The sequence below is a fragment of the Haemaphysalis longicornis genome, unplaced genomic scaffold (genome assembly GCF_048455015.1).
Source record: "Haemaphysalis longicornis isolate Haplotype H1 unplaced genomic scaffold, Haemaphysalis longicornis Haplotype H1 scaffold_2, whole genome shotgun sequence".
Lineage (NCBI taxonomy): Eukaryota > Metazoa > Arthropoda > Arachnida > Ixodida > Ixodidae > Haemaphysalis > Haemaphysalis longicornis.
This window is the reverse complement of record NW_027526295.1, coordinates 209,002,166-209,020,911: the sequence shown is the minus strand read 5'-3', so window position 1 is coordinate 209,020,911 and position 18,746 is coordinate 209,002,166. Positions and strand designations below refer to the sequence as shown.

Below are 18,746 nucleotides of genomic sequence, written 5' to 3'. Positions count from 1 at the left end.
TATGTTTTAAATGGACATAATCTTCAAAATTAGTGATGATTCCTTCCTGCACTCCTGCTAGGCGTTGGTAGGTACGAAACCTTGCTCTTGCTACAATGAAGGGAATAGGGCATAGGTCAACTGGCGGGCCATCTAACGACGATCGCGCCAAGGAATCCACCTGTTCATTAAGCTGTAACCCTTTGTGACCTGGAACCCAAATGAGGCAGATGTCCCGCAAATGGGAAGGCACAAGGAAGTTGAATGTACGAATAAGAGCGGAATTTTCGGATGAAGACAGAGCAGAACAAACCGATAAGGAGTCAGTAATTATTGCTACGTTAAAGTGCTGCGGAGGTACGTCTTTTAAGGCCAGAACTATCGCTAGGAATTCGGCTTGAAATATTGGTGTGAAGTCAGGTAAACGCAGCGAGACTGACCAGTTAAGGTGTGGACTAAAAATTCCCACACCTGCTCGCTCCTCACGCTGGGATGCATCTGTTGCTACTATTGCATAATCCTTAAAGCTTGCCAAATGGTCGTGGAGTATTCCTGTTAAAAATCGCGAAGTAAGCATTTTAGCGTTGCTGGGGAAAATATTATGGAAAGTTAAAGGCGCAGGAGGAACGTCACAGTTGAACCAGCGGGATCGTTCTGCGCAGTACCGACACTCTCGCTCGTTTCGCCACTTTCTACCTGTGTTTCTACCGCGATAAGGCGCTGACCCATGCACCCGCCTAGCGTCACTAAATAAAGCATAGCTTATTTAGTGGCTCTACACCCGCCCATCGACGCTCCCGCGAAGAGGAGGAAATAACTTTATTCGGTCCAGTATTATTGGAAAATTGGGCTAACTACCTCGGTTAGGTCGTCTGACTTATCCCAACCATGCACGAGGAAGAAATCCGGCGCAGAATAGGTATGGGCTGCGCTGCAGGGTGCACTCGGCAAGCACTCCCAAATAAGGAAGAGTAAGCTACCTCTATCACTAAAAAGTGCAATATACAACCAATGCGCCCTGCTGGTGGTGACATACGTACGGAGCGGAAACATAGCGCCTTACTAAACAACTTGAAATCAAACTTGGGTCCGCTCAGCGGGACATGGAAAGAAGAACGATAGGAGCACTTGGTGACAGGAGTAACACTAGGGAACAAACTAGAGTAGAAGATATCAAGTTCAAATAAAGAAAAATAAATGGTGTTGGGCTGTCCACGTAATTAGAGGAAATGAGAAACGGTGGACTACCAGGCCGGGTGACAGAGTGGATACCGAGGGGAGGGTCCAGAGAGGGGGAAGGCCAATAACTCGATGGAGGCATAACATGAGGAATTTCGGAGGCAAAGAGTGGTCTCGAGCGGTGCGGGACAGGAGCTCCTGCAGTGGACGTAGTGGGCTATTGAATGTGATGATTATGATGACAAGTGCTTCATGAAGGTAAAATAAAAATTTGTTCGGTTTGAAAAAAAAAACTCCCCTTTGGTAGCTCACTCAGCACCATTCCAGCCATTAAAGAGTTTTTTTTTTTTTTTTTTTTAACGAAACAGCACGAGAAATATTGAAAAACTTTCAAACTTCGCGCTGCACTGTACATCAGCATTAAAATTGTGCGGTAGCACTCAGCGTGCGTTAGCATTGAAGTGATGTGATTAAACGGAACTAGAGGCCCCACCCATGTTTCTTGGCAGTGGCCTAATTAGATCGGCAACAGCCAATCGCACAAAGGAGATTCTGTGACGTCACTGAGAAATCGCCCGAGAGTGTCTGCTTCATCTGTTTTCATTAATATCGTCATTATTTGTTCGAAGTGTGCGATAAAGTTGGCATGACCGTTAGCAGGACAGAGCAATCCAGCTTATTCCTTCCAAATGAAAGGGAACACCTTACCTATCCTTGCGACATTCCTTGCCTATCTGCATTCCTGAAAGTTTGCAGAGACTGAATCCTAAACTATGGCGGATAGAACCTAGCCGCCACCGCACAAAATAAGTGAGATACCGACATGGTAATGTAAACAGTACAACAGATAAGACTTGCATATCATCTCTACAAACACTAAACGAAACCACCAGAACCTCAAGTTATTACTTTAGCAAAACGTGTTGTTGGGCTAGTTGGGGCATTATGAAATACGGCGAGTTGCGCATTGTTTGTGTTCCTTCCTCTGTATGCCCAGTTAGCGCAAATTACGTATTCCCAAGTTATTAATCATTCAGTTTCCGCTGCCTTCATATTTGCAGCTGTAGTGTTCGTGAGTCCATTCAGGACAGTACTACCTGGTGCGGGGAAGTGATCTCTGTTCTATCCGCTCCGTTGCATCCTGTCGCTCCAGCCGTCCTTGCTTATGTTTCGGATTACAAAGCGAGTTTAAGGGGACTTGCACATCATCTCTATAAACACTAAACGAAACCACTAGAATCCCATCTTATGCCTTCCTTACACACCACTGCGGCGAAGTCTGTTGATTGTTCCTAATACTGTCAGTTGTCTTCAAGGTTCGCAATCAATGGGTGTTTCAATTTTATTCCTCAAACTTCGACGTACACAAACCTATATAGCGTGCATTGTGCGTACTGACCAGCATGTGCTCCACGTGGTCTGCGATTAAGAAACGATCGTGGGCCCGCTACCAAATTGCGCGCAAATCGCACATACAAGTCAGTTAACGTGTTAATTTTTCTTATTATAAAAAAAGGAGTTGGAAGTGGTGGAGGGGCGACGCTTATGAAGCAGAAACATACATGTTTAATATCGGTGAAAATACCGCCACCACAGCATTCTTTTACTGTTTCCTATTTTTGGTCCGCAATAAAGCAAGCACGGGAGTTTAAGTGCACTCAGAGATGCGCTAAAAAAATAGCTCGCGTGCGCGCTCATCATTTTCCGCACGTCACGCGTGATGGAAATTGAAACCTCGAGGTGATACGGAGCGAGCGGAGAAAGGCCCAAGTCGAGAGAAAAAGGAAGCAAGACGAGCTTACAAAAGGCGGACTACTTCATCAGCGGCGTCACAGTAAGAGAAGGGGCCACTTAGCCGTCCGTGGTCCAAAACAAAAGCGGAGAGTATAATCACCCCGACTCTCGCGAGGGCAAAGATTGCGGCGCTCTTTTTCACGCTCCGCTGGCTCTGCGGCTGCCTTGCGGCCGTCGTCGGTGCGGGGCAGCAACTTTCCCTTTGTCATGCGCCCGCTCGCTGCCTCCACCACGAGGCACAACAATAAATGCACCGCCAGAAGAGACAAAAATTCCGTCGGTGAGGATGAGACGGCGTTTCTTCTTCCCTCCTCCTCGCAGGCTTTGCTTGCTAGAGGCTTCGAAGAAGAGGCCTCTCTCGACCGCGGACACCTCGCCATGAATGGGCCAAATTACAGTACTCTCTACTAGGGTGTTCACGCACCGTAGCAGATGACCCGCCTGACTGCATGCGCCCGGGGAGCAGGGCGAAGAAGCGATTCCGGCAGCTATAGTGTGGTCGCTGCTCTCTTTACGCGACAGGGTGCGTTTTGCCGGACCAAGTACTTATTTGAGATATAGGCGTGTTGTATGCAGACCGGAAGAGAGGGCAGACATGCCTCTGGTATAGTGCACGCTGTTGGCGCTAAGAGCAAGAGCCATTGTGGTAGTCCTGCCTTCACGCCGGACAAGACGTGAGCGTCAAGGAGGAAAGACACTGGGCGGAAGACGGCTCCTGTAACAGCCACTGATTAGACCTGTCCGAAGACAATGGGGAACACGGAGCTGCGCGTCGTTCGGAAAGTTTCAAGGTTGGCAAGGCCGGAAAAAGCCTATAGCTTTATACGCGCGGCGCTCCGCAGACGGCATCTTAGTTCCGAAACCGAAACAATCCGAAGAGCGTATATATATCTCAAGCACCTCAAGCAAGTACGGTGGCGGAAGTATTTATCTGATGACGATAGCCGAAGGCATAACCACAACGGCGTATGCATATGACGGTTCTAATTCTGTGCACGATCGTCAACTGACTCATGACTTCGTATTACACGTTGGTGTGATCGCCTTTCTTCTTTCCCTACAAACTATGCTGCTTAAAAAAAGAACTTTTGCGAAATTTGAGCGAACAAAGCAATGCAAATTGTAAATGCCACGACAAAACACGCTAATGTAGAATCCTACATCAAACAAATAAAACGAAGGAACTCACACTAACGCGCAAGACTTGAAGGTAGCGAAGCTGTACGCAACCTCCACGACCGACGGTTTTAAGTCCACGATTGCAGCCGATTTGCTTCCTAAATGTACAGCACGAATGAAGTTGCTCTTTGTTCCTATTTTGTCGCGAGTGATGCATTTTGAGCCCGCAATGATCGCTTCTCTTTATTTTATTGAATGCACACGTTGATTTATAAGATATCGTTGTATATGATTCTTATTTCAATAATTGTAACTGTACACACGTTTTGCGTTTATAACGTAAAGCTTGAACGCTTAATAAAATATTCTTTTGGAGAAAATACTTTTCTGTTCTTCAAACTGCGCTGCGGACCGATACGGCATTGAGATCTTGCGATGGACTCACAATTAAAACATACCAGCACGTGCATGCCACGTAATACCATTTATATAATATTCAGGGGTGATCGAGACAGCTAAATCAGATTTGGGAGCAGTTTTTGGAGCAGCGAAATCTCGATTTTGGAACAAAAGAACCTCGATTTGGAGCAGAAGAACGACATTTATTATGTCACCTTAGGAGCCTAAAAATCCCATTTTTGGCAGCTCAGAAGGAAAAACCGCACTTTTTAGTCGGTTTCGTACGGGCATAGCACTGAAACAGCCTTTCAATAAAGTTTTCTTCTAGCAGAGTATCACAAGGTACCGACTACACTACCTTTTTATACAAACCATTTTTAAATTCTTAGGCTATATGCATAGATAGTGTGGAGCGCCGTTGAGAATATCAAATTGAAAAACTAAATAATTGTAAGGCATTTTTATCATCATGGGAATGCCGAAATTATTATTTTTGTAGTCCCAGACTGGGCTTTACGCACAAGTGTAGAGCCACGGCAGAAGTTGCGCGAAGCGAGGTGACAGTGGTCGCACCCCACCAGCCCTCCCATTTCAATCCCCAAGTTGCACTTTCACTACGACCGTAATTTTAGTAAGGTTGGTACGTTTAGCCACCTCCCTCTTGGCATTAAATTTCACCTCAGATAGACGAACCATTCTTACTAGCGTGCAATAACAGCCCGTCCCGCTATCGGAGACTGCTTGAACATTTTGCCGCGAGCCTGCACCGCCACTTCTGCGGTGTCGATCGTCCCATTTCCGCCGTTCGCAAGCTCGCTGTCAAAGGCAGCAATAATAACTGAGCGTTTTATAACACCGCAACGAGTCCGAAATTTCACTTCAAGCACGCACTGCGCCTCACACTCAGGTCTTAGCACGGCGAATTCGCGGGCACCGTGTTGTTTTTGATGAACTCCTGTCTTTCGAGCCGCGCAACTTCTCGCAACAGATCAAACGACTAAATGTAAACCCAGCCACCCCCATAGCCAAAAACACGGTAGAAATCGGCGAAGACCACTCCGCCTGAACCACGAGCAACTGCTTCGCCCGGCGGCCATGTTTTCCAATCTTCACCGCACCAAGATGGCGGCGCCCAGTCATGCCTTTCCGGAGATACGGCGCTGCGAAAATTGCCGTTTTTTCAACAACTTGCACAAGTAATTTGTCGCCTCAGTATACATAAGTATTTTTTCTACAGTACTTTGCAACGGTTTTCGATGGGAAAACTTCAAAAACTCACAGAATAGAACATGTGCAACCCGAAATTGTGACCTTCGAAAAAACTATCTCGGGGACAATTTTATGCGGTTTCTTTATGATCACTCAATTCAACCTTTACAAACAGCATCCCCTTGGGGGTGCTGGAAAATTATGCCGTCAGTAAGCATTTTTCCCCACTGAAACTGACGACAGCGTTAAAATCCTTGGCTCTCAGACTGTTTTGGGGCAGTTTGGCGCAGTTATTGCAGTTTTGACGCTTTTGGAGCAGCCTGGCGCAGGAAAACAAATTTGTATCAAAGCTGCGCAATATGCGCAGCTGTTTCACTCCTGCGGAAATCAAGCCAAGAAATTAATATCGGGTACTCATAAAAATGATGTATATTTTATCACTGAAGTATCAGCGAGCCGAACATGCGGGATTCGAAAAACTCAGCTTCTTAAACCAGTCATCATCACCATCGTCGTCGTCAACGACGGTTCCAAGGGCACAGTTAGCCACGGGCCCGAAAAATGCTTAATCAGTCACTGAATACCACCCCACCACATGATGCAAGCTTGCTAACAACCCAATCTCTCGCCCCCATTACCAACCCGACATCCGAGCAGTGTTCTCGGTCATCCGCGCCAGGGCTGCATCCAAGGCCCAAAGGTTCCTGGACTGAGGCCACCCCACCCCACCGAGTGGCGGCTCAACCATGACCGTTTGCTCGAATAAACGTTTATCTTTGTCTCCCTCAATTTCCGGTATGTAGTCGGCAATTGAAGAGTAAACTTAGTTCTCCTTTGCCTGTATACAACACTAGGGACACTGCTGTCGGGTGATTCAATTATCTCAGCGGCCTAAAACGGTACAGAAACGTGTGCACTGGTTCTAAACGAAATTCAGCTGTAATGCCACCCCATAATTTGACCTGATTTGGCTTTCCCACTCGCAATATGTACAGACCAATACGTCCACAACAATGTAACGGCTGAAGTGAACTCATCCGCAGACTTCTTTACATTCTCGAAATCATGAGTGTAGTTTTTGTTCATGTCAAACGACCATATAGATACAAACGCGAACGTGTGCGAACGCATGAGTGCACGCCACTCCAACGGCATCTCGTTATCATGCGTGGTATATACAACGTCTCATTCTGGCTTCAAGTCAAATAAGAAAATGACTAAGATCCAGAGCGATATATCTCTATGGTCCCTAGAAATGTTTGATATCTCGAAGCAATTGCATTGCTCCACTGCCAGTAGTGCTAAGCAGCGCGTGCAGGTGATCATCGGTTTCTTGCACCGCGCACCATTTTATATCCCTGGCTTTGGAAGGAAGGCTACGAAAAAGCACAAGCATCGCGATTCCTGGAGAAAAGCAAAACCGCCGACGCTGCATAATAAAGAAGCAGGGCTGTTGAGCGCCGCCGCGCCATTAGCTGCCGTCCCTACGCCATTAGGCTTAGTGTTTTACGCAAAGCGGTCTCGCTGTGCGCGTGCCGACATGAGACGTGGCCTCATAGTCCCGAGCGGAGACCACCGCGACGAGTAGGTATACCCCGGCGCTATATGCCGCACTCAATGGCTTCTTTATAGACTAGTCTCACTGCCGTAACAAAGGAAGACAATGTGTGCTTTCAGCTTGCTCCCCCCCCCCCCCCCCCTCCTCTTTTTTTTTTTTTTCTTGCGCTCGGAATCGAAGCGGCACGATCGTTGGCTGCCCGCACGGAGTCCACGCAACGCGGTCGAACCCAAAACAACGCGCACTGCGCTTCAACGTGCCGCAAAGTGCGGACGCCCACAAAGCACACGAGTTTTTTAACAATGATTGGCCCGATTCTTATGGCCTGCCCACACGATCACCACCGGCGTTGCAATCGGCACAATTGGCTCGCGCTATACGGTTCCCTCGAAAGTCGACGCGGCCCAGGCGCTGCTGCGAGAGTGCATGCGGGGTAGGAATGGACAGAGGGAACGGTTTAAGGCCGACCTCCATGCAGCGAAGTTTCTCGGCGAACTTGGCGCGGCGGACGCCGTGGTTTGACGCGCCGCTCAGTTTTCGTCCACCCAACCTCCATGCAACGTGACACGGCGAACGCCGCCGACGGAAGACAGGACAGGAAGTACAACGAAGTACGAGGCTGTGATTGGCTGCGGCCTCAAAATGCAGTTTGCCGCTTCCGGTCGCGTTCGCCGCCGCGCGTTCGACATCTAGCTCGCGTAGATCGCCGGAGAACAGCCGTATTTTCGACGCCGGCGGCAGAGCGGCCGCCGCCGGGCGACGTTCGCCGCCTTTTCGCCGACATTTCGCTGCATGGAGGTCGGCCTTTAGAACCTCCACGGCAAGGACTGCGCCGGTAATGGAGCTGCGACGACCCCCGCAAGTAACCAAAAATTCGTCCTGCATTCGTAAAGGCGTCGCTAGCTCGCCGACGAAGTGCGAAATAATGATAATTTAGTAAAATTACAAGTTAGAGTTAACATGTAGCTAAAGAAATTACGAAATTTGTCCGCAAACACGTAACTGAACTCCATTACATACTTTGCACGTCCACACGCACCAGTGGACAAAGCGCAATGCTACACGTACTGTGGGCGTAATGCTTCCAGCCCTAACCGAGCAGTGACGTGTGGACTCCATAACGTTAGATCAAAGACCGGAACGCTCCAGAGTAGTCCGGAGATCAGGACGCCATTCCTGGAGAATTCTGCATGCACGCGCTGCTGCGCGCGACCGGCCAGATGCCGAAGGGTCGGAAAGCCTGCGTCGGAGCCTGAAACTTGCATCTCCGGACATCAAGAAACTAGCCTACATAACGTTCGTGCGACGTAAGCTCGAACACGCATCATCAATTTGGCATCCCTCACAAGCGCACCTCGCTCAGTAATTAGAAACTATACAGAATCGTGCCGCCCACTTCGTCTGCTCACAGTACTCCCCCAACGTCAACGTCACCGCATTAAACCAATCTTTAATCCTGCACTCACTCGAGTCACGCCGGATCATATCACGCCTACATGTGCCTTCTTGCCTTCTTCGTGCGTTTTATCATCACGCGAAGTAGCGACACCCTTTCTTAAAACAGCCACACCGTATACCTCGTCCCGTATCAGCCGTGCAACACCATGCACGACTTAACAGGCGCACTTCGTCAGTACTGAACTCTTTCCCTCCTCAAGCACTAACCCCCTAGAATAATCTACCCGATAGTATAACCTCGTGCGCTGACCGTAAACTTTTACACGACAAATTAACCATCCACATTTCACAGTACATACCTTGCAAATGTGGTCTTGTATTTTGATGCTGTTGCATCATTTGTGCTTTTTGACTGCATTCTCTCTATACTGCAATTTTGTGTCGCCGTTATACCACTTATACTTACTGTGCCTCTGTAATTTGTTTTTATTTGCGTGTTTCTTTAATTGTGTTTTCTTGAAGCTGTGTAACATAGTCTGTAATGCCCTCGGGCCTTTCAGGTGGAAACAAACGAGTTGAAATTCAGCCCGGGCGGCGCACTCACCTGGTGATTTCCTCGAGCAGCTTGCACGGGTCCGGGGTGTAGAATTTCACGCCGAAGTAGAATGTGAACGTCTGCATGCCTGCGAAGAGGAGGAAGGAGGGAGTGATCACCTGCATCACGCGTGTGCGACAAAAAGAAAGTTGCTGGCACACGCTGCCTGACCCTGTATAAATAGATTTACCAGATTCGGCTGCAAGGTCACTCGCCCTTCCCCATTCTATGTTCGGATTCGTTACGTTTCTTACATTAACGGAAAAAGCGGGCAATTTGCAGGAGCAGACATAAGATATGCTGGCCGGGAAACTAGTAATTAGGCTGACGTAGCCGAACTGGTGCGGACGCGTCATTCATCGCGGTCAGCGCACAACACGCGCACGCGTGCGTCCGCTCAGCCGTCACCGCGCACGTGTGTAGATGCTGCCTTTACGCAACGAGTCATCCCGTTTTGCGTGCGTGCGCGTGTGCGTGTGCGTGTGCGTGCGTGCGTGCGTGCGCGCGTGCGTGCGTGCGTGCGTGCGTGCGTGCGTGTGTGTGTGCGTGCGTGTGTGTGTGCGTGCGTGCGTGTGTGTGTGTGTGTGTGTGTGTGTGTGTGTGTCCTGTCAAAAAACTAATCATTTTTCCTGTAGACCGGTTGGTCGACCGAAAAGCTCTGATGAGATCTCGGGATGCACGACGCATGCGCAAAACCTGGCTTCCATTGTGTCAGAACGGCGACCTGAAAAATCCCGACAACGGAACGGTTCTAGATAAGACAATGCACACATCAATCATGAAGGAGGGGTACAGCGGTATACCTTTACCTCATAAAACACGTATCGGTATACATTTAAATATTTCGTAGATGCGTTTATTTATTGCGCGAGGAAGGAACGGTCTCGTGGGCTCGACCTTCGTTTGCAATTTGAGTCTTTGAAGGTTTGACGATCGATTGGACGCACTTTCAGCGACGGTTTTGACACACGTTCCACACAGTTTTGACGTCAGAAGGCTTCGCTCTCCTCTCGACTTTCTTTGGGAAGGGATGGTAAATTTTTAATTTAAAATTACTCGCGGCACATCACCAAGAGTCACCAAGGCATGTTGCTGCACTGGTATGTCATCCCTTTGTAGTGATTATACAGCCTCCCTTTGTAGTGATTACACGCCCGAGCAACTTCGCCCTATACGTTATGCTTCGGTGGTGCTAACGATCGCCGTCATTGCCCGCGCGTACATCGCAGGCGGTCAAAGGCGGCCTGTGAATGCACCGGCCTCCTCCTGGTTTTCGCTCTGGCGCACTCGACACATTTTGGGGGATAAGCTTTCGAAACAGAGTTTTATAAACAAATAACTTAGTGTGACCAGCTTTGCGCCTTAACTGTGACGCGAAAAAAAAAATGTTAGTGATATTTCACTAACTTCCTTCGGATAAATGCCTATCCTCCCTGCAATCAGGTCTCCTTAAAGTCTGCTTCCATACTTTACATAAACGCAATGCTGGGAACAAGTTATCCGATATCAAGGTACGAAGGCCCTAGGTTCTACTATTAAACACCCCGTAAGACCTACTATAAGATCTACCCGTAAGTTCTACTATTAAACACCCAAAACGCTATACACTGAGTACCTGTAAAGTCTGCTTCACAGCTGCACCCAGGTGCATTGCTGGTACAAAGGCCCTAGCACCATTTATTAATGGCATTTTCGTACGCGGCGAACATGATAAACGTTGCAGACAAACAGGCGGGTTTCGTCGTTGACGCCACATATAAAAATGCTTACGCATTCAAAGCAGTTGCCAGACGACATGCTAAGCAGCTACGCACTTCAACTTCAGTAGAATGATGGCGTAAATGTTTCCGGGCTTTCAAATTACTCTTTCACGATTCTAGGGTTGAGCGATACGTACACAATGGCTCTAAAGAGCACATTATTTGCCCCTTCATTCACTGTCCGTGTCTACCGCGGCGACGACCACGCAACCCCACAGCCAATGCCAACGCCAGAGAGGTCACTTTCGATATGGATTCACAGCTTCTTCTCGTGTCAACCCCTCCGCCGCGGAAACGTTCCATTCTATAACCAGCGCAGATCAATTCACGGGTTTACGTCGTCTCACAGTCAATCCTGGCGCTGTCTTGTAAAAGGTCGCTTCTGATAACTGACGACCGACTCTCGGGGAACGAAGCCCTAACTGTTAACGCTGCAAACGTATATCAAACTAAAAATCCTTCCGTTGTACAGTGAACACTTTTTGGGCGGGGCCCGTGGGGTACCAGGGGGAAGAAGGGGCTCGGCGATGTACTCGATGTGATGCTGTCTCTCTCGCTTCCCCAATTTGAACTTCACTGTCTGTTTCATTCTTTTTTGTTGAGCTTCCCTTCCGCCAGTGAATAAAGCATCGTTTGCATCCAGACAAGCACTGGAAGCACTATAAAACACGAAATCTTTCGATTAAAATAACCTTGTATTTTGTCTTCATGGCTCCTTTAAATAGGAGCGGGGAGAGGACCGAGCCTTGGGGTGTACCTCTACTTCCCGGGGTGATGGGATCTGAGGTGATATCCCCGATTTTGAGTGTGGCTGTGCAGTCTGAAAGAAAGTCTACAATGTAGGTACGTTATCTCTCCGCATACTGTGTTAAGGTTCACTGTTTGTTTCATTCTTTTTTGTTGAGCTTCCCTTCCGCCATTGCCATCCCCTGTTTATCTTGTTTATTACGCTAGGAATGCAGCCACCGTTGCTCCTATATTATATGACGCTATTTGGTGGCTCCTGGGGACTTTGCCACCTTCATCTAGATTATTACGTTCAACCTATAGCCTTCTCGATATTGGAATGTCGGCGTAAGGAGGCGAAGGAAACGAAAAAAAAGATGCTGCGCAAACTGCTGCTGAACGCACAATGAGAAATTTAGCGACAATCGAGGCATCGTGACGCACGCGGTTACGGGCCATCATGCCCCGGTGTTTCAGTTTTGTTGTATTGTCAGTGTGAGTGGCTGCTTTCGGTTTATATTCAGCAAACGCCTTCCAAGTTTTTCTCTCTGCGAACGACAGCAATGAGTTAGAACTTTCGGTTTACACCACCGCGGTTTATAAACAGCCCCATTTCGTTCCCGTTCCAGCAGTTGGCTTTCCCTTATGTATATGTTTGCAGGAATGCATCCTTTACAGGGGCGTCTCCGGCTTAGTCGGCGGACGGAACCAAACTGTGGTCTCTTTCCACATACAGCTATCCCTACAGAAACAACAAAACAGAAAAATAAATGGTGTGCTAATACTTAAAAACATTCGATAGAACGATATCAGAATTCTACATTTGATCGCTTCGATTCAAAAGCTCATGAAGCAGCTTTTACGAAAATGGAATTTAAAAACTTTGGCGAGTGCGCGAAACACCTGAGTAGTAGTATATTTTAATGAATTACATGACCGATGAGAACCGGTGATGTTCTCGACTACATAAGTTTGAAAAAAAAAAACTGATTAGCATATTAGTTTACCTTCAAGTTGTACTGGTAGGTTCATGGTCGAAAGACACGTGAAATGATTTGTTCAGGGGCACAGGTCCTTAACCATGAATGCGGCGGAGGCTTTCGGGATTGCAAAGATGGGTGTTGATACAGGACATTATTAACAAGGCGCCCGTAAACTAGCCTGCCTGAGTCTGGCTTTCTCACACAGCTTTAGTGTTGTGCACAAGAGCCAACACTGCAGCTAAATCAACCGTTAATAATTTAAATCGCTGCCATGGCGCGGCAGCAAAAAAAAAAAAAAAAAAGCACAGAGGAACGCGGTATCATGCTTAGGGCTTCGCGAATTGTTTTAAATCTCTTCGCAAACCTCTCTCGGGATCCGCTATCCCCTATGTGGGAACCACGAGGCTACGCCTTGACAAGCTTCCCATGTAACGCCTCGTACTGTGCGTATGCATGTGCGTATGCATGTACGTATGCATGTAGATATATATATTGGTATGCTGATAACAAATGAGTAGTTCTATTCTTTACATCTGCGTCAGAAATGTCCACGAACGAAGGAAGACAGTGGATATAAGACACTGCAAAGACATTCGACGCACAAAAGTCCCCGTTTGTTCGAACTCAGATGCAGGTACTAGAAGCAGGACGAGGCACCGCGGCAGACGAGGAGGGCGTGGCTACCGTCGCCGCGCGGCTCAGGAACGCGTAGCGGGCATCGCGAGCACAGCGCGGTAGGAAAGCCGCCGTTGCTCGCGACGTTCACGGTCGAACGCGTGCTTTCCCTCGCCCCCTCTCTGATGCCGCCGCCGCCGCGAGAGCATCGGCCGTCCGGGTCGGTCATCGATTACCCGAGCATTGCGTGAATCGGGGTCAACGCCTGCGCGCCGAGCAGGAGGGACCATCCGTCCACGCAGACCGTCGTTACAGTCTCTTATGAGGAACGCGGACAGTGCCGCTGAGCCTCGCAGGCAGTGCATCAAGATGACATCGCCCCGTGCACGTCTGCCGCGGTCTGCGCCGTGGGTGCGCCAAAGCCTGGTGGGCAAACGGACGCACTCTTTCGAAGTCTGCCCCCTTCTGGTCACGCTGCCGTGACGAAAGAGAAACGCCGTCCCGGTGGCAACGACAATCGGCACTGTGTCGTCGGCGGAACGAGCTTGGCCTCGCTTGATTACTCCCGCGTTCCGAACGACGTCTTCCGGAAGCTCGTAAGCGGCGATTGCGCGCTGTCTGCCCTTCGGCAGTCACAGGCTCCTTGCAGGTGATGTCCTGAGAAGGAGCCGAGGGTCACTGGCCTTCTCTGTCTCTCTCCCTCCCTCTCTCCATCCTCCGTGGGCTTTTTTACGACTCCGTGAGCGGCACGGCCCCTTCGCGGTGTCGAGCTATCTTGTTTATAACGGGTGGAGGGCCCACTGGTGAAGACAAGAAACTGCTCCGACGGACCTGTCAGGTCGGACACAGTGCGTTCCGTTTGAAGGAATCAGAAAATCAAACCGTTTATGCGTAGCGTGGGAAAATATGTGCGTAGCATTCGTCTTCCTACAACGCTTCACCTCCCCCGAGAACAAAGGGAACACGCAACAGGGGCAGTCTGCCTAACTTGCTGATTGATTGTAGGGTTTAACGCGCCGACACAACGCAGGCGATGAGGCGCGCCGTAGTGGAGGGCTCCGGATTAATTTTGACCACCTGGGGTTCTTTAACGTGCGCCGAAATCTCGTATACACGGACGTTTTTGCTTTTCGCCTCCATCAGAAAAGCGGCCGCCGCGGCCGGGAATTGAACCCGCGACCCCGTGCTCAGCAGCGCAACGCCTTAGCCACTGAGCCACCGCGGCGGGCCTGCCGAACTTGCTGATGACCCTCCTAAAGACGAGTCTCGTTCAGCATCCGTGAGTTTCAATTCCGCTAACGAGCTCGACAACTTTCCCCATTCATAAACAGCGCCGTAAAACGGAAGTATGCGAAAACCCCCCTCTTTGTTTCAGAGATAAAAAGGCCCGCGGTGGTCAGAAAACCGTGACGAAAAGAGGGACAAAAAGTTCTGAGCTGGAGGGCGCGACGGCCACCACATCATTGCTCATTCATCGGAACGAGCGCGAAAGGACATGCATACCGGTGGTATGCACACACTGGACGCGTTCCTTTCGTCTCAGCTTTGTCTTTCGGAGGCCAGTAAGCTAGCTGCCTCTGACTCTGTCTCATTGCCTCCTTTCATTTGGTTGTTTACGGCTGTTTCTCTTTCTTTCTTGAATGCGCTTTGTCCTCAAGGTTTTCTTCCTGCTCCCATACAGTTCTGTGGAAACACGCTCACTAAGCCCAGAGCACGACTGGCATTATGCAAGAAAGGCAATCAACCTCGCATTCGTGGATGGCCGAAGGAAAATGGAAAATGGGGCACTTAGTTTTCCGCACCTGTCGCCGGGGGGATTGGCATGCTCATCTCTTGGCCACGTAAGAATTCACGTTGGAATATCCGTGTCCTCAACTTGAGCTTTTACGATTGACTGATTATGAGGTTTAAGGCGCCGACGCTACACAGGCAATGAGGCGCGCCGTATAGTGGAGGGCTCCGAATTAATTAACGTGCGCAGAAATCCTGAACACACGGGCGTTCTCGCTTTTTGCTTCCATCAGAAAAGCAGCCGCCGCGGCCTGGAGACATGTCGACATAAAGCTTTACTCAGAGCGTGCGATGAGCTCAGCGTGCCACGGCTGACGTACACCCTTCAACGACGCACGCCACTCTTTTAGCCCATGAAGAGGAGTACTATCCAGCTTCCATACAACTGAAGTGGGGGAATATAGGTTCTCTGGCAGTTATCCGCGTTGAACTATACGCGAAGTGGTTAAAGTGTGGCGCTTTCTTGTCTGCAGCAAGGAAAAAAAAGATGCGTCCACGCAATACACGCCTGACCGACAAGCCCTTACTACGTGCGCTGTGCAAGTTGTGCACAATCGGTGCATGCTACACTGGCCTTCAGTGCAGTCAGAGACATATCAACACAGCCTGCAAGAGCGAAATAGGCATCGCGGACACAGACCGCTGTGCTCTCCGAGACGATCAAGGGCGGCTCATTTATAGCACTCCCAAAGTTCGCCGAGCACTTTCAACACGATGCCCCACTGTTCTCATACACACGGCGCCTTATCGCGTTTCAAATAAGCTGCCCGTGCGCGGAGATAGCGCAAAAGCGCCGGTAAACGAGTGCGTGTGCGGGATACATAATGGCCGCGCGCGAGCCTTTTTTATTCTCAGGTCGAACCATTACGCTGATCCATAGATGGCAGCGCGCGAGACCTGTTTCTGTTCGCGTATTTCTGCCGGCCATTATAGATTCATTCACATTGCTTACACATCGAAAACGGGAAGGTAGGTGCACCCACTGGCATCCAGGCGCAAACTTGTAATGTGCTGCCTCTTATGGACATTTCGCTATAGATTTTCCCGATAACACTCCGGCCTAGAATACACGCGTGCGTCGATCGTATGCAACGCACGGAGAGGCCAAGTCGGCGACCGTTTGCAGTGCACCTGCCGGTGCATGAACGCGGCGTAAACGTGAGCTGCGCAGCAGATACATGTGTGTATACGTACGTGGGCGATAATATGCACGACGAACGTATACGAGTATAAGGCTTTGGGTATGGTGAACGATATTTTCGTGAAGATCTCGCTCAGATTTAAAAAAAGCTCGCACTCGTAATTCCTGTTGTTCTGCAATATTTTTTTTTTCATTTCCCAATTCGCCTGTGTTGGCAAGCCAGCTGCACATCGGCAAGTAATTTAAACCGCAAACACAGGTCCACAACGACGAAATTTGGACAACACCCATTCTGGTTCCTATTCCTCCCCCTATCTTTATTTCTCTCTCTCTCTCTCTCTCTCTCTCTCTCTCTCTCTCTCTCTCTCTCTCTCTCTCTCTCTCTCTCTCTCTCTCTCTCTCTCTCTCTCTCTCTCTCTCTCTCTCTCTCTCTCTCTCTCTCGGCAGCAAAGAAGTTTTTCCCTCTCTCTCACCTATACCAGATGTCTTCTGGGCCGTTTCTCAAGAAGGCGAAGACACGCAGCCTCTTCGCTCTCCCAAGATTATTCCTCTTTCGCAGGGCACGGAAATTCTAGCGCAGTACCGTCACGAACTACGACAGTTCACACCACCACATCCCCATCTATCCAGAGCCGAGGCGACTGCCTCTCGCCGACTTCAGACGAACTCCTATCCTGATGCCACGCTTTTGCATGCCATGTACCCCACCCTCTACTACGCTACCTGTAATGTCTGTCTCCAACCTGGCACCCTGTACCACATGGTGTGGGAGTGTCACAACACCCCATCCCTTACCCCCAATCACCACCCTACGTACGAGCAGTGGGCGGGCCAAAATGTCAGCACCGACCTCTCAATCCAGCGTAGCCTGGTGGAGAGGGCCAGGGCAGCCAGCGCGGACCAGAACTTTCCTGACTACAGGAGGCCTCCAACCGTGCGGGCATCCAAACATCAGCGCCTGAACCTCGCCTCAATATTCACTTACTCACTCTCCTGACGTCCTATAACACGAAAGCTGGCGGCTTATATAGCATACAATGCAAAGGCGAAACAGAAATGAGGCTACAGCGAGTCCTTTGCGTGCGTTTGCAGCCAAGCAAACGGACGCTGGATACAATCTGCGATTGTATGAGCTGCCAGTGTGAGACGCGTACTTGGAAATTAGCGAAATTAGCCCTTGCACGCCCCTTTTTGCGCTACACGGAGCAAGAGGTAGTCCAGTTTGTTGACATTGATGGAAAAGGCCTTTGTAGGCGTAACAACACGAAACAGCGCTGATCAATCCTGCATAGTTGTTCCGGCTGTCAAAACCCTGTTTTCAAGCCCGCATACGCATTACGCATGAGTGTCAGTTTCAGCGGGAACCCGCGCTAGCAATACTGTATCCAGCGTGGCGACGCAGTGGCTGGCGTTACGCTGCTTACTGCCAAGCTCGAGGTCGCGGGTTCGATCGATAGGGCGCGGCTTCTGGTACGGCCCGTAGTATATTATGGTAAAATAGATCTGCCACACAGTCATCGTACACGCCGTGACGAGAACACTCCCTCTTAGGTAGTCGTTGTACGCGCGACCGGGCACATACGGAACGCCACTGCGACGTACCAATCACAGGAAACGCACGACTCGTCAAACGCTTTGATGTCGACGCTCAATTCCATTGATAGGAGAGTGGTAACTCTCTCGGTTACCACTCGGTCAGCCGTAAACACACTCGTTGTACATTTTCGTGCGAATTGGCTTGAATGCGAAACGTACTTGCAAGCTTTCAACTGAACAGCAATGACCCAACAAATTTATTGTCAACGTATATGACACTTGCGTTCTCAAGAAAGAAAAATGCACTGTCTGCCTTACTGAATTGCTGAGATGCCGGTAATAGTGAACTAAAAGAAATGATATGGGGCAGAGAATAGGTGCAGCTGTTAGCGATGTACTTTGGGGGCAGAGTGCCTTCCGAATAAGCTTTTTATGCGATATATAACTGCTGGGTTCGAGGCGGCTTACCTTTAGTTTGCTTGTGGATCTTCTTGGTAGGGTCCAGCCAGTGCTGAAAAGGTAGAAAAATAGAGGCTGTAGTGAGTGCGAGTTCGAAGAAAACACGTAGTAGGTTTCTGGAACAAATTTTACCGCGGGCAAGGGACGCGAGGGGGAGTCCCGATTTCGCCAGTCACGACTAACGCGATCGTGGTAGAGCCGGCGTAGAACAGTGAAGAGTGAACAACTGGCATTGTCGATTGTTGACAACTACGATTACTTTACCTTTAACTCAAATTGTTTATATTCTACTATTTCCAAACCACACAATCACCAAACAGCTTTTATTTATATGAAAGCTATTTCCAAACCACACAATTTATAAACCACAGAAATGCTGTTTCCAAACGACAATTTTCAAACCACACAGTTTGCACAAAACAGCTTTTATTTCTATAAGGTTGCTTTGTGAACTTTCATATGCACGGAGTGATGGCGTGCTCGTGACACACGTGGTCGTGTGTCA

The 18,746-nt window shown here is 49.3% G+C and overlaps 1 protein-coding gene across 4 annotated transcripts in view; it reads right to left on the bottom strand.

The window, feature by feature from the left end:
- LOC144169854 (band 4.1-like protein 4) overlaps positions 1-18,746 on the bottom strand; it is a 135,415-nt gene that overhangs the window by 30,594 nt on the left and 86,075 nt on the right. For all 4 annotated transcript variants that reach the window (XM_077699245.1, XM_077699244.1, XM_077699243.1 and 1 more), the window contains exons 3-4: positions 18,251-18,293; positions 9,240-9,318 (exon numbers count right to left, since the gene is read on the bottom strand). In XM_077699245.1, coding sequence (XP_077555371.1) covers positions 9,240-9,318; positions 18,251-18,293 — 122 coding nt within the window. The remainder of the gene's footprint in view (positions 1-9,239; positions 9,319-18,250; positions 18,294-18,746) is intronic.